This window comes from Antechinus flavipes, chromosome 5, assembly GCF_016432865.1.
Source record: "Antechinus flavipes isolate AdamAnt ecotype Samford, QLD, Australia chromosome 5, AdamAnt_v2, whole genome shotgun sequence".
NCBI classification, from domain to species: Eukaryota; Metazoa; Chordata; class Mammalia; order Dasyuromorphia; family Dasyuridae; genus Antechinus; species Antechinus flavipes.
The window spans coordinates 290,524,297-290,538,004 of NC_067402.1; the positions used below are offsets into that span (position 1 = coordinate 290,524,297).

The following is a 13,708-nucleotide window of genomic DNA, read 5'->3' on the forward strand; positions in this document are numbered from 1 at the left end:
GTGGGACCTTGGTCACGTCCCCTCTCTGTGCCTCAGTTTACTCTTCTGTAAAAATGAGGCGTGGGACTCAATTGTTGTCTCTATAGCGGCCGGTCAGGCAATTGCTCTTGATTTGCAAGCACCTGGAGAGAGAGGGAGCCAAGGAGAAACTATGGAGGAATGGGGTGAGGGGCCAGAGAATCAGCTTCTTCGCAGAATTGGAACTAAGGGCGGAACCGCCTCTGCAGCTGGCCAGAGGCTGGAACGGGAAGATTAGGGCCTGAGCCAGAGACTTGGGGGACAGGGGCGGGCGGGGAGATAGGGGAGTCCAGGAAAGGATGGGCATTAGGAATGGGGGGGGGGAGAAGCACTGGTTAATGGCCGGGGAAGGTGGGAGGGAGAGCCGCATGAGGGAAGGGAACACAGGACGACAGAAGCCACGGGAGGGAAGGGGAGCACTTAAGAGGAGGGGAGGAGGGGCAAGCGACGGGAACGGGGGAGGGGGTGTTGGGAAAGGGGGCCGGGAAGTCTGAAAGCAAAGGGCCTGAGAGGTGGGACGGAGCGCTGCGGACCCATTCCCACGCTGACGAGACTTGGGGGTTCCCAAAGGGCTTTCTTCCCCCAAAGCCCCAAAGTAAGGATTCTCAGCTCCATTTTAGCCTAGACCGAGTGGGCAGAGCCCGGGTCGTTCAAGGAAGGAAGATCACGGTTCAAGTCACGGCCGGACCCTCTCGGACTGTGTGACTCCGGCCTCTTAAGACCGTCGGGGTTGTCTTTTGGCATTTGGGGAGGAAGTTTCCCCCGGGATGAAACCACGGGTCTGGGCCAATAAAAACCCAAACCCCGAGGCTCTGGGAGGTTGAATCAGCAGCTAAGGGGCGCGCAGCCAGCCAGGAAGCGGGCGACCGGAGTTGGGGCGCTGGGCGCGGCCTGTGGCCCTGCCCAGGCTGGGGAGGGTTGGGCGGGGCCGCTTGGGAGGGGCGGGTTGGCTGCTCCTCTTTGCATGTCTGCTGGCCCGGCCGCTCCAGTGCGCACCTTCCATCCCCGCGCCCGCCGAGCCTCCAGGTGAGTGAGCGGGGCCCGCGCGTCCCGCTCCCCTGCCCCAGCCTCGGGCCCCCATCGGGTCCCTCTAGATCCGGCCTGCTCCTGCCCTCCGCAGGGCCTCGGGGTGTCGGGGCGGACTTTGAAGGGCACCAGCCTACCGGTTTGAGTTTAACTGGGGGCGCTGGCCTCCCTGGCCCTCCCGGGCCCGGAGGAGGCTGTGGGAGTGAGCGCTCTCCAAGCCCCTTCACAGCTCTGACTCTATCATCCTGGCCCCTCAAAGACCCCGCCCTCCCCTCGCTTCGCCTCGTTTAATGCCTGAAGGAGGGGCGCTTGCCCAGGGGCATCCCGGGGCACCGGCCCTCGAGCTCTGCCGGGCCTTCTCCCCAGTCTAACCCGGATCTTCCCTGAGCTGCTGGGCCCTCATTTTTTCCTTCCCTCTGCTTGGGGTCACTCTTGTAATTGGGTAAAAGAAGGAGAGTCAGAAGCTGTGCTGGGAGGGACCTCTGGCACCATGAAATCCAATTTCCTCATTTTACCAGAGAGAGCCGGAGGATTGCCCAAGCAGTCCCAGACTTAGTTATTTGACCAGGGGACTGGGGCAGCCAAAAACTTAGTACATTCAGAGCTATTCCGAGGTGGAACTGACGGTCTTTGGAGGTAGTGAGCTCCCCATTTCTGGAAGGACTTCAAATGGAAGCTAGATGATTTACCCTCTCCCCTTTTTATAACTGAGGCAATTGAGGTTAAGTGACTTGCCCAAGGTCACACAGCTAGGAAAAGTGTCTGAAGGTCAAATTTGAACTCAGATCCTCCTGACTATGGCTGGCTCTCTATCCACTGTACTATCTAGCTGCCCCAAAGCTAGATGATTCCTGTAGCTATTGGCCCAGATATGTTCCGAGGTTCCGAAGGGCTAAGATTCTTGGTTTAGGGAAACAGAGCCCCAGGGAATCTCCTGGCTATCAGCCCTAGGTGGTTTTTACTTGGTGAGCTTGGAAATGGAGTTTCTTGTCATCTACCCAGACCTTGGAGGAAAGAGCGACCAGAAGGGCCATTTTGAACTTCCTTTTGAAGTTCTTATTCCATGTGATCTCCCCTTAGTTCTGGGACTGGTGGGCAGGGATTGCCCAAAGGGGTGGAGGTCAGCCTGGCTGTGGGAGGCAATGCCTTATTCTTAGCAATCATCGGGTTCTGGGTGGGACATGAGACCCACTGCTCTTGGGAAACTTCCTGGAAGAGGGAGAGATGTTTTACAGGTAGGCTTGCAGGCCCAGAGAGATCACAGCTTGCCCAGAGTCATGCAGAAATAACGAAAACGCAGCAGAACTCTGATTGCTCACTCCCCGTGGATGTACCCCACACTCCAGGGAAGCCCCTTAAGATTTGGAACGAAGAAAGTTAGGGTACAAGTGTGGAACTGAACTTTGCTCTTGCAGTCATCTCTTCACCAGGGGGTGGAAAAGAGCTGGAGACTTCAGTGGACCAACAGCTCAGGTGAGCCAATAATGTCCCAGAGAAGCAAAAGAGCTTATACCTGGTTGGGGATATGTGGTCCAAGTGGGTCCCTCTTGCATCTCCTTCCCTTGGTAGAGATTGTCCCCCATCCCTTCCTGGGCCTAGACTTCTGGCCTTCCTGCATTAAATAACCATTTATTAAGTACCTGCTGTGTGCCTAGCTTCAAGCTAGATGCTGGGAATAGGATACAAAAATGAGTCCTGCCCTCACGCAGCTTACATTTCTGTCTTTCTAAGCACATCTTCATGTCTTCCCATCCTTCTAGTTTTTAGAGGCCCTTCCTCCCCCAAAAGATACTTTGTGTCTACTTTATAATCTTTGTAGCTACTTTGTAATTTTACAAACTTTGTAATCTTTATACTCAACTTTGTATCTACTTTGTAATCCTTATACTTAACTTTGTATCTACTTTTTAATCTTACAAACTTTGTAAACTGTAAACTTAACTTTGTATCTACTTTGTAATCTTACAAATTTTGTAATCTTTATACTTAACTTTGTATCTACTTTGAGGATACTTGTTATATATTTTGCATTTATCTGGATACTATTGTCTCTTCCTGGTAGCTCCTTCTTGAGGGCAGGGATTGGGGTCCATTTTTGCTTTTTTATGCCCACCTCAGGCCACAGGCTTGGTATGGAGTAGAAGGCGTTTAATGAAATCATCAGAGATGATTGATGAGTGGTGAGTGATGGCCATCAGCCTCCTGGGAAGGAACAGTTCCCTCAAGGTCCTTTCTTGAGAAAGAGGAGGTTGCATTTTGGAATTAGTTCCTTAGGGATCATGGAAGCCTTTGTACTGGGGCAGAGTGGGCCTGAACAGCCTCCAAGATTCTGGGCTTCTGGGACTATGAGCAGTCAGGCTACCCTTTACACCGAGCCATCCCCAGGGAGCTGAGATAGCCATCAGCAGACTGGTGCCTCCTGCAGCCATTGGTTATTTCTTTCCCTTCTAGATCCTGACAGCAAATATTGGCAAATTGAAATGGCGCCGTGTGCATTTGGCCTTAATTAGTCCACATTTCTGCTATTTCCAAAGACCTTTGGATCTTAAGAAGGTTTTTCCTTTTGGTTTTTGTATCCCTGCATGGAGCATGCATGTGCCCTCTGCCCTGGTGAGACAACATCTGGAGGACTTGAGAACCATTCTCAAAAGTTGAGTGCATCCAGAAGAGGGACTGGGGCACTAGATTTGGGAGCCAGGAAGTCACGGATTACAATCCCACTTCTGATATTTAGTAGCTGTGTGGTCCTGGTTAAGTCACTTCTGTTTGGTCTCATTTTCATCAGCTCCCCTCCTCCTCACTGTATTATTATAGGGGAGTCATGTAGGCCTTCTGGGACTCTTTATCTGTAACATGAAGTGGGGGAGGTCTTCAAACCTGTGATTTTCACAATGAGGGCAGCTTGTCAGGTCCTAAGACAACCATTAGACACGGTTTAACGCCATGTCTGCTTTGGAGGGCTTTCTAGCACAGGAGGACTGGTTAGAGCTTGTCTGTAGCCTGGGAAACTCATTCATCTGGGCTGGAGGAATCCCCTTTTGCAGATGAGGAAACTAAGGCTCAAAGGGGATGACAGATTCAGAGGGAGAAAAGATACTTGGGATCTTCTCTCATTTTACAGATGAGGAAACTGAGGTTCCCAGAGCCTTATAAAAGTGAGCTCATAATTATAGCTTATTCTTTATTTGTCCTTTCCACTCTATAAATATGTCTGCTTGACTCCCACCTCAGCTTCATGAGGGAGTTGGGGGCGGGGGCAAGGGGTGGTGGTGATGGTAATTCCTGGTTTATAGATGAGGCTCCCAGAGGGAAGGGACCTGCCCGAGCCGGCAGAGCTGGGAAGTCACAGTTCTGAGAGGCCTGGGGGAAAACCCTCCCAGCAGGAATCCCAGGGTGCCAGGAAATCCTGCCAAGGCCACACCCCACCCCGGGCCAATAAATGTGCAGAGTCATCCTGGCCCTGGCACCTGGGCAGCTGACAGAGGCCCAAGGATCAACGGAGGCTTTTGCAACCATTTGTACAGGGGGGGAAGCCCAAAGTGTTTGGCTTGAGGGGGATAGAGGAAGTCAGAGAGAGACAGACAGAGGGAGACAGAGACACGGAGAGAGACAGAAACACACAGAGAGACAGGAGACAGAGAAGGTAAGAGAGACACACAGAGGGAGAGAGACACAGAAAGGGAGGGAGGGAGAGAAGGAGACAAAGAGAGAGTGAAGGAAGGAGGGAGAGAGGGAGGGAAGGGGAAGGAGGGAGGGAAAAGGAGAAAGAGGGAGAGACACAGAGATAGACACACAACCACAGAGAAAGAAAAAGTCAGATTTAGGGAGAAGGGCCCCCCTGAGTTGGAGGACTATCTTAGTCATCTCTTCTTAAGTGAGAGGCTGACCAGTGAGAAGAGCCCTTGACTGAGGGACGAAGCCTGGGTACTTTTATTACAAGGGCCTAGGGCAGTAAAGTGTGATTCACAGTATCTCCATTTTATAGATGAGGAAATTGAGGCTCCCCTCAGCTCATAAAGGCCCAGCTAAATCCCCAGCTCAACTTCCAGGGCTCTTGCAGTGTGCCATGTGGCCTCTCTATCACACTTCTAAACCCTCCTTCTGTTCCATTTCTTTAAAATACATTTTATTATGTCTTTTTTGTAATATCCCAAGTATTTCCAGATAGCAACCCCACAGTATCGAACTCTCCCTCACCATGAAGGATAAACAATCAGTGTTGATCTTGTCTGACAGTGTATACAGCATTCTGCCCCCGGAGTGCCCCACCTCTCTACCAAGAAGAGAAAATCCATTTCTTTATTTGTTCTCTAGGACTAAGGCTGATTATACCCCTGATTTAGGTGTGATCTTATGTAAGTTCTTTCTTTTTGGAAGCCTCAGTTTCCTCCTCTGTGAAATGACATAGCTGGACTAGCTCTCTCAGGTCTAGGTCTGGGCCAGCTCAGGCTACTTTGAGTCTGTGTGAGCCCGAGGATCCCCCAGGGGTCCAGGGCAAAAGCTTGGGCTCAGCCCCTTCACCTACCTCATTGGGCTGGGTTCTCAGGCCAAGCTTTGGCATTACATCCTGGGGCTTGCTTATTTGAGGGGTCTCTCCTGGGCCCTGGAGGGAGGACTCGGCAGATTCTGGAGTGGGGTGGGGGGAGGCTCTGGAGCTGGCTTTCCTGAAGTGTTCTGGATTGAAAAGAGGTAGCTCAATGTGGTTAGGGATTGTTCTGGATTTGGGGTGACCTGGGTGTCAGGGTCCGTCCTAGGGTTTGAGTAACTTCCTTCTCGCTCTCCCCATTGGCTTCTGCATCATTCACCAGCTCTGTGACCTCTCACTGAGTCACTATGCGCCTCGGGGTACTCATCTGTAAAATGGGAATGTCAGAGTTCAGAGGAAGCTCTGAGATCATCTAGGATAAGCCATAATTTTACAGATGGGGTAATTGAGGCCCAGCAAAGAGCTCAGATTCATTTAAAACCATACAACTAATTACGGAGGCGGGGAAAGGTCAGTATCCATGTCTCCAGATTCCTTCTCTGGTGCTCTTCCCACTGTCTCAGGCTGCCTCTCTTAACTGTGCTTTCCTAGAGAGGAAAGTCTCCTGGGAAGGGCCCAGGAACTGGCTGGGCAGGAAGCTTCTTACATTTTCCCATCACTTGTCATGACTCGGTCTGGGCTGATGGCTAGTTCTGCAGTTCTCTCCCTTGATGCTCCAGTAGGACCTGCCTCTGTTTCCCTCACTGCTCCCTTCCTGCTCCTCATTTATCAGGTGTTGATTTGAATTTGATTCTGAGCTGAGAGAGCTGTGTACTCCACACCCCACTGGTGCCTCGGGCCCGACTAACAAGTGAAGGCAAGTCAGCATCTTTGTTCCTTCACAGGACCTCGAATGAGGATTTTAAGACATCCAACACCTGCAATTTACACCTAGGTCATCCTAGTATTATCCTACACTTTCGAAATCGCCAAAATGGTCTACAACAGATTGGGCAAGACGCCTCACAAAACTCCATACAATGCTGACATGATATCGGGCCTGTCACCCTAAGTCATCTAGAGAAAGATTCCCACTTCCCGTGTAGACAAGGAGAAAAAAGACTGATGGAAGTGTTCAGAGTACGTGATGGACAGGTTAAAAAAACCATCAAGAAGTCTTTTTTGAACAGGATGGTGACCCCTTCACTGATTAACAAAGTTGATGAATGGGCATATGTCATTGGGTTTGTTCAATATGATGGAAGGTAGATCCTCTTCTCTGATTGAGCTGAAGAAACTACAATGATTTAAGAACAGAATCAAAAGACCCTCCAGGGGTGATAGCCACAGGAAGTTAGCCGATGCTATGTTAACAAGAAGATGTTGACTCCATGGCCAAATTCTGCATATTTGTTTATGGATAATGGGGTTTATGATGGTAATTCAGGATCAGATTATTGCAAACTGATCCTTAGGGATCCCCAACTTAATGATCAATGTAGATGATACAAGAAAATGATGGAGAGCTAGAACACATTGCTATACAGAACTAGGAGATCATTATACATGGCAACAACAAGACTATAGGAAGATCAATTCTGATGGATGTGGCTCTCTCTCCAACAATGAGATAATTCAGACTACTTCTAATTGTTCAGTGATGAAGAGAGCCGTCTACGTCCAGAGAGAGAACTATGGGAAATGAGTGTGGAACACAACATAGCATTTTCATTCTTTCTGTTGTTTGCTTGAATTTTTGTTTTCCTTCTCATATTTTTTTCTTTCTAGATCTGTTTTTTCTTGTGCAGCAAGATAACTGTATAGATATATTGGATTTAACATATATTTTAACGTATTTAACATGTATTGGACTACCTGCTGTCTGAAGGAGGTAGGAGGGAAGAAGGGGAAAATTTGGAACAGAAGGTTTTGCAAGAGTCAATGTGGAAAAATTAACCATGAATATGTTTTGTAAATAAAAACTATTAAAAAATCCACATTGCTATAGTATATAAGGATTTAGCACCTACTGAATGCTACGACATGACGTGGTGGCTAGACTTTTACCATACATACATCAGAACCTTGCTTACCTTCATGGACTGACGGGTGACAGATCTCCAGACTATAAATGCAGATCTCAAAAAATCCTGGAGAACTCAACCAACCAATTATGCTGGAACCAGACTACTACCACAGAACTCATTTTTGCTCCCTGCCCCTAAGTCTCTCAATGTAAGTTTTTAAAAAACAAGAGATTTGGTCATCCCAAATTCTCATAATCTTTTTTTAATATAATATTTTATTTCCTCCCAAATTATGTGTTAAAACAAATTTTAAACATTTTTTAAAAGTTTCGATGGCCAAATTCTTTCCCTCTTTCCTTCTCTCCTTCCTTCCCCCATCCCTGAAATGGTAAACAACCAGATAAAAGTCTACATGTGCAATCATGTAAAACATTTTCATATTAGTCATTTTGTACAAGAATGAAAGAAAGTATAAACTAGCATGCTTTAGTTCCTGTTCAGATAGCATCAGTTCTTTCTCTGGAGGCAGACAGGATGCTTCATCATTAATCCTTTGGGATTGTCTTGGATTATCGTATTGTTGAGAAGAGCTAAGTCATTCACAGATGATCACGGTACATAAAATGTTGCTGTTACTGTGTACAGTGTTCTCCAGATTCTGCTCACTTCATTTGGTATCATTTCATATAAGTCTTTCCAGGTTTTTCTGAAACCATTCTGCTCATTTCTTATTGAATGATAATATTCCATCACAATCCTATCACGGTTTGTTCCGCCATTCCCCAAATGGTGGCCATATCCTCAATTTCCAATTCCTTGTCCGCCACAACAAAGTGCTGTTATAATTTTGTACAAATAGGTCCTTCTTCCCCCCTTTTAAAACATAGTAGTGGTATTGCTGGGTACTATTTTAGAGCCCTTTGAGCATAATTCCAGATTGCTTTCAGAAGATGGAGCAGTTCACAAATCTACCAACTGGGCAACAATGTCCCAATTCCCCCATATCCACTCTAATATTTGTCATTGTTCTTTTTGTCACATTAGCCAATCTGGTGAAGTGCTATATTAGAGCTGTTTTAACCAAATACTCATCATCTTCAAGTTATATGGAACAAAAAACTTTTAAAATACAGAGACCTAATAACAGAGATCAGAACCATGAAGGAGGGGGATGACTGCTTCCTTATCCTTCCTGTGCATGCTGGGGGCTCACGGGAGCCCTATGTTGTCAGCCTATAGGGGATGTTCATATCCTAATACTTTTATTCAATATAAAAAGTAATTTTAAAAAATCTGTCCACTTTAAATATTATTATTTAGATATTATTTAGACATTAGATAGATGGAGACAGAGGCATAAGGGTCCCAGGCTCTTTCTATCCAAAAAGATGAAAGGCATTGGCAATAATGGGAATAAGATGATATCATGGAAGTTAGAATGAGCATACTTTCTGCCTCCTGGCCCCGTCCACTCTGACCTGGCTTAATGAACCCTAATAAAATACCTGTGTCCTTTGTCTTGCAGGATAGGACTAGACATGGCACCTCCATGGGTCCCCGCAGTCGGTTTCACGCTGTTCCCGAGCATTGGGGGAATGCTGGGATCCCGGGTCACAAGTCGGGAGGTTCCAACGTGGTACGCAACTCTGAAGAAGCCGTCGTGGCATCCGCCCTACTGGTCGCTGGGTCCCGTCTGGGGAACGTTGTACACGGCTATGGGGTAGGTCAGTTATAGATTTAAGTACCTCCAATACAGAGTAGAATTAGAATCATAGGATCTCAAAGTCATAAGGGAACCACCTGGTCTAGGAATCTTCTCTAGGATGTCTCTGGCAGGTGGTCATTCGGTCTTTGCTTGGATAATTCTGGTGAGGGAGAACTCAGTACTTCACAAAGTCATCCATTTAATTATTGGATGATTATGATTTTTAAAAGTCTTTTGTATATCGAATCACAGCAGTGTGAGTGTGGATACAATTGTCATCTGGGCCTTTGGAGGCCTTGAAGATGAAGCCTGTGGTTCGGCTCTCAGACTGTGCTTTTTATTGACCAGAGAGGGTTGTCTTTGACATGGGCGGGGGACTGATATAAAAAGAAGGATAAAACATGAAACAATGAGAGCAACAACCAAAACACTGGATTCACAGTCTGTAGAACTCATAGTTCTGTTCCTTACCATGTGATCTTGCCAAAATTGCCACCTCTTGGGACCTCAGTTTTTCCTGACTCCTGGTGATAGCACTCTACCCACTGCACTACTCAGTTGCCTGTGCTCTGTTTCTTTAGTGGTCCCTGTGACTCTAAATTTCTGTGAGGGTTCCAGGTGAACTCCTGGAGGCTGAAACGGGGTTTTATGGATAAGAACAGTTACTTTGTCGTGTGGTTTGTGCACCCTCCAGTGGCCACAAGAGAAACAACTTCTGGTTGGAAGGGAGTGTCCGTAATGGGTCGGGGACCTGAGGATGTTGGTACCGTGGAAGGTGGGCCTGGAATCAATTCCAAAAATCTTTCCTCTGAGACCCAGCAGACCTTGTTTCAGAAGACTGATGTGACCCACAAAGGAGCCAGGGAGAATGGGAGTGGGTAATTGGGACCTCTCCTTCCACGGGACGGAGCTTGATCCAATCCCACTTCTGACACCGACTCCCTTTGGGACTGGACGAATCGGTTCATTTCTCTGGGCTGTGCTCTCCTTATCTGTAAAATGACTGGGCAGGGCCAGATCACAGTCCTTAATCGGAGCCCCAAGGACAATTTCAGGAAGTCTGGGAACTTGGCTGAGAAAAAATACAGCTTTATTTCCAGGCACCTCTAATAAATAGTTAGCCTTTCCTGCAATTATTTAAAAATCTGATTGTAAGGGGGGGTGTCCATCAGTCTCACTGCACTCCTGCTGAGGGAGCTCTGTGATACCCAGAAAGTCTAGAACCAGAACCCTTGGGCTAGGTGGTCTCTGCTACCGAGGACTCTGAGGTTCCGTAGTCCCCTCCAGAATGGCTGACAGTGACATTGAATTGAGGTGGCACAATTTAGATACGACCGCTGAGCTTGGAGCCAGAAGGCCTGGATTCTAATTTAGGCAAGTTCCTTCAGCAGCAGAGCCTCAGTTTCCCTGCCTGTCATAATACTGGCACTGTCTCTCTGACCCCTTGTCCGCTTGCCACGGAAATGTAATTAAGATAAAAATAAAACATGGCAACAAAACTTTAAAAAGAAATGCAATCAAAACCATTGCATAAGTACAAGTAGACAGAAAGGGGCTAGTCAGTAGCTCATGTGAAAAAGATCGAAAGGTCTTAGTGGCCTCCAAGCTCAGGATAAGTAAAAAGTATGATGGGCTGTCAAAAAACAGATTTAATCTCAGACAGAGGAAAAGAGACATGGTGAGGAGAGAGACAGAAGACTCGAGTGGAAGTCCCACTTCAGGCATTTAGGTGACCAAAAGCCCATGACTTAGCCTCTCAGGGGACCAGTCCGTTCTCTAAGGTTGTGAGTGACCAATGAATCGCCATTTGCTTCAGTGGAGGGAAGGTCCATCCCAGGAGTTCTCTCACATAGATCAAATTACAGGTGTAGAGCTCTCCAGGAAAATTCCTTCCTCTCAGCTCAGAGACACAGTTGCTTTGCAAATTCAGAAGGTCCACAATGGCTTCTTCCAAGTCAGTCCTGAACATCTGAAGTGTCGTGCCCAGTTCTGAGAACGTCAAAATTTGGAGCCTACGTGATGGATGACCAGGACCCCATAGGGCTCCCAGTCACCTCATTCAAGAAGAACCGATTGAAGGATCCGGGGATGCTTAGTTTGGAGACGAGAAAACTGAGCAGGGACACGTGAGCTGTCTGTCTTCTTCAGGCCTCTGAAGGCTCTCCTAGAGGAGGGCTTCGCCCGGATCCGCTTGGCCCCAGAAGGGAGAACCAGGATCGGGGGAGAGCTGACCAAAGGGGGATGGGTTGCTTGGGAGAGTGTGGGTTCCTCACCATCAAGCAGAGATTGAGAAATGCTCGATGTGGATGCTGTCAAGTCTGGGGTCGGATTGGGCTCGGCTTCCAAGCTGGAGATCGTGGGATTGCCTTCCACGTGCAGCTCACCTTTCTGATCTGTGCTCTCTTTCAGGTATGGCTCCTACCTGGTTTGGAAAGAGCTGGGGGGCTTTACAGAGAAGGCCCTGGTACCGCTGGGACTCTATGCGGGGCAGCTGGCTCTCAACTGGGCCTGGCCACCCTTGTTCTTTGGTGCCCACCAGATGGGCTGGGTAAGTTTGGACTCTCTGCCTTTCCTCATCCCTGACTCAGAGCAGAAGTCGCGACCCTCCCTTCCGTTGCCCTAAGGGCTTTGTTTGGTGAGAGCCAGGGGAGAAAGCCATGATGAGGACTTCAGTCCTCCGCTCGCCTCTCCCAATGAGGCTTCTGAACACTGAGAGGTGGACAGGCTTTTAGGCCAAGGCTGGTGACAGGCCACCTGGGGATCCACTGAGGGTGGAGGAGAGGGCGCTTTTAGGACCATCCCAGGGGCTTCAGTCAGGGCTGGCGCTGGCGGAAGGTGGATCCAAGCCAATACATTCGGGGTACCCGCTGTGCTCCAGTGGAGAGAGGGACGGCTCTCGTTTCTATAGCTCCAGAAGGCTTGCAAAGCTCACTTCATCACAACCGGGGGCGAGTAAGGACTTTATAAACCCGAGTCTCAACAAAGCTCGGCTTATCCGAGCCTCTAAGTGGCAGAGAGGGGGTGGGGCTTCACAGCCGGCATCCGTGGGAGTGTCTGGTGCCCCCGTCCTTCCTACCACGAATGTCCGAGAAACTTGGCGGCCGGAGGTCGGGGGTGCGGGATGGATGCTCCTGATGCCCCAGGGTTGTGCAGGAGGAAGCTGTGGCCAGGAGCCTTCTGCAGAGGGTCCCGGCTCTGACGCAAGCTAGGCCCACCTGCCCCAGGATGTTCCTGTACTGTCCCTCCTAGGAGCGATGCCAAAAAAGGGCAAAAACTGGGTTGGTCCCCGCCCCAGGGCCTCCCATTCTGGGAGAACAACTGCTCTCCTGTGTGTACGAGTTAAGCACGGGGTCAGTGGTGGGAGGCACTTGCAGGGGAGGCTGAGAAAAGCCTCTTGTGACATTGGGATCCGAGCTGAGTTTTGAAGGACGTTCCCCTCCTTGCTCTCTCCATTATGGTTTGGCAAAGTGTTTTTAACAACCGAGCGCGTCGTGAGGCTCCAAATATAAATCCTGTTGTCCCCATTGACAGCTAAGAGAATGGAGGCTGGGAGAAGGGGGATTTGACTGGAGCTGGAGGTCAGACATCCAAGGTTTCTCCGCCCTGGGCAGCAGCCTGAGCTGTGGGGACCGGCAGCTTCTGCCCAAGGTTCCACGTTGAAGTCTCTGAGCCGGCATCTCGGGTCCCTTTAACAGTGGCAGTGACCCCCTTCCTCTTAACCCTCCGCAGGGCCTGGTGGAGATCATCCTGACCAGTGGGGCAGCAGTGGCCACCACTGTGTCCTGGTACCCAGTGAACCGCACGGCTGCCCGCCTCATGTACCCTTACCTGGCCTGGATGGTGATGGCCACGACCCTCAATTACTGCGTCTGGCGGGATAACAAAGACAAGAAGCGTCACCCTCATGCTGAATAAAGGAGCTCTGGGGCTTCTGTTCCACACGGTCCCAGAACCGAGATGGGTTCCGCTCAAGCTGACTCGAGGCTCTCAGTTGGAAGCCGCCTTCTTAAAGCGGGTCAGCTTGGCAAGGAAGCAAAACACATTCCCTCTGCGGTGGGACATCTCATTTTAAAATTCCCCACTGGTGTCTCCGGATGTAGAAAATGGGGCTGGCCAGTTTGGGCTCCCTCAGTGACCCTCGCGACAGCCCTTTTGTCTGTCAGCAATAGGGCTAAGCCAAGCTTGGTCCACCATTTTGCTCATACTGTAGTGGCTCATGCTGCAACTTTTATATGCAATAAATTTCTCAACAGCTCTTGTGATGCAGACCTTTGTTGTGCCGAAGGTCCCAGGTTCTTTTAGAAACTCACTTAGGCTTGTATAATCTGCTCAAGGGATGGGCAGCTCTGTGTGAACATTCTGGAGTCCTAGAATCAAAAAATCCGGAGTCCACGCCGTCCTTGTTAGTAGTTTTCCAAGGAGTCGCCGTAGCGACTTCTGGCCGTAGCACATCTCACTTTGGGGCAT

General features: G+C 49.1%; 1 protein-coding gene across 3 annotated transcripts; it reads left to right on the top strand.

Annotated features, from left to right (window-relative positions):
- Positions 1-930: 930 nt before the first annotated feature.
- TSPO (translocator protein) lies at positions 931-13,496 on the top strand. Of its 3 annotated transcripts, XM_051962290.1 has the most exons (5): positions 948-1,044; positions 2,460-2,517; positions 9,062-9,256; positions 11,651-11,789; positions 12,971-13,496. In XM_051962290.1, the coding sequence occupies exons 3-5, from the start codon at positions 9,075-9,077 to the stop codon at positions 13,154-13,156; spliced, it is 507 nt and encodes a 168-aa protein (XP_051818250.1). In that variant the 5' UTR covers positions 948-1,044; positions 2,460-2,517; positions 9,062-9,074; the 3' UTR covers positions 13,157-13,496. The 3 variants fall into 3 exon arrangements, with proteins under 3 accessions (XP_051818248.1, XP_051818250.1, XP_051818249.1); XM_051962288.1 differs by lacking the exon at positions 2,460-2,517 and having other exon boundaries at positions 931-1,044; XM_051962289.1 differs by lacking the exons at positions 948-1,044; positions 2,460-2,517 and adding an exon at positions 4,385-4,687.
- Positions 13,497-13,708: the final 212 nt, after the last annotated feature.

Excerpts from the sequence above, each read along its gene's own strand:
- TSPO (XM_051962288.1), top strand. The coding sequence starts at position 983 with ATGTCTGCTGGCCCGGCCGCTCCAGTGCGCACCTTCCATCCCCGCGCC. Across the intron at positions 1,045-9,061 it reads CGCGCCCGCCGAGCCTCCAG|GATAGGACTAGACATGGCAC; the intron begins GTGAGTGAGCGG and ends TTTGTCTTGCAG. Across the intron at positions 11,790-12,970 it reads GTGCCCACCAGATGGGCTGG|GGCCTGGTGGAGATCATCCT; the intron begins GTAAGTTTGGAC and ends AACCCTCCGCAG.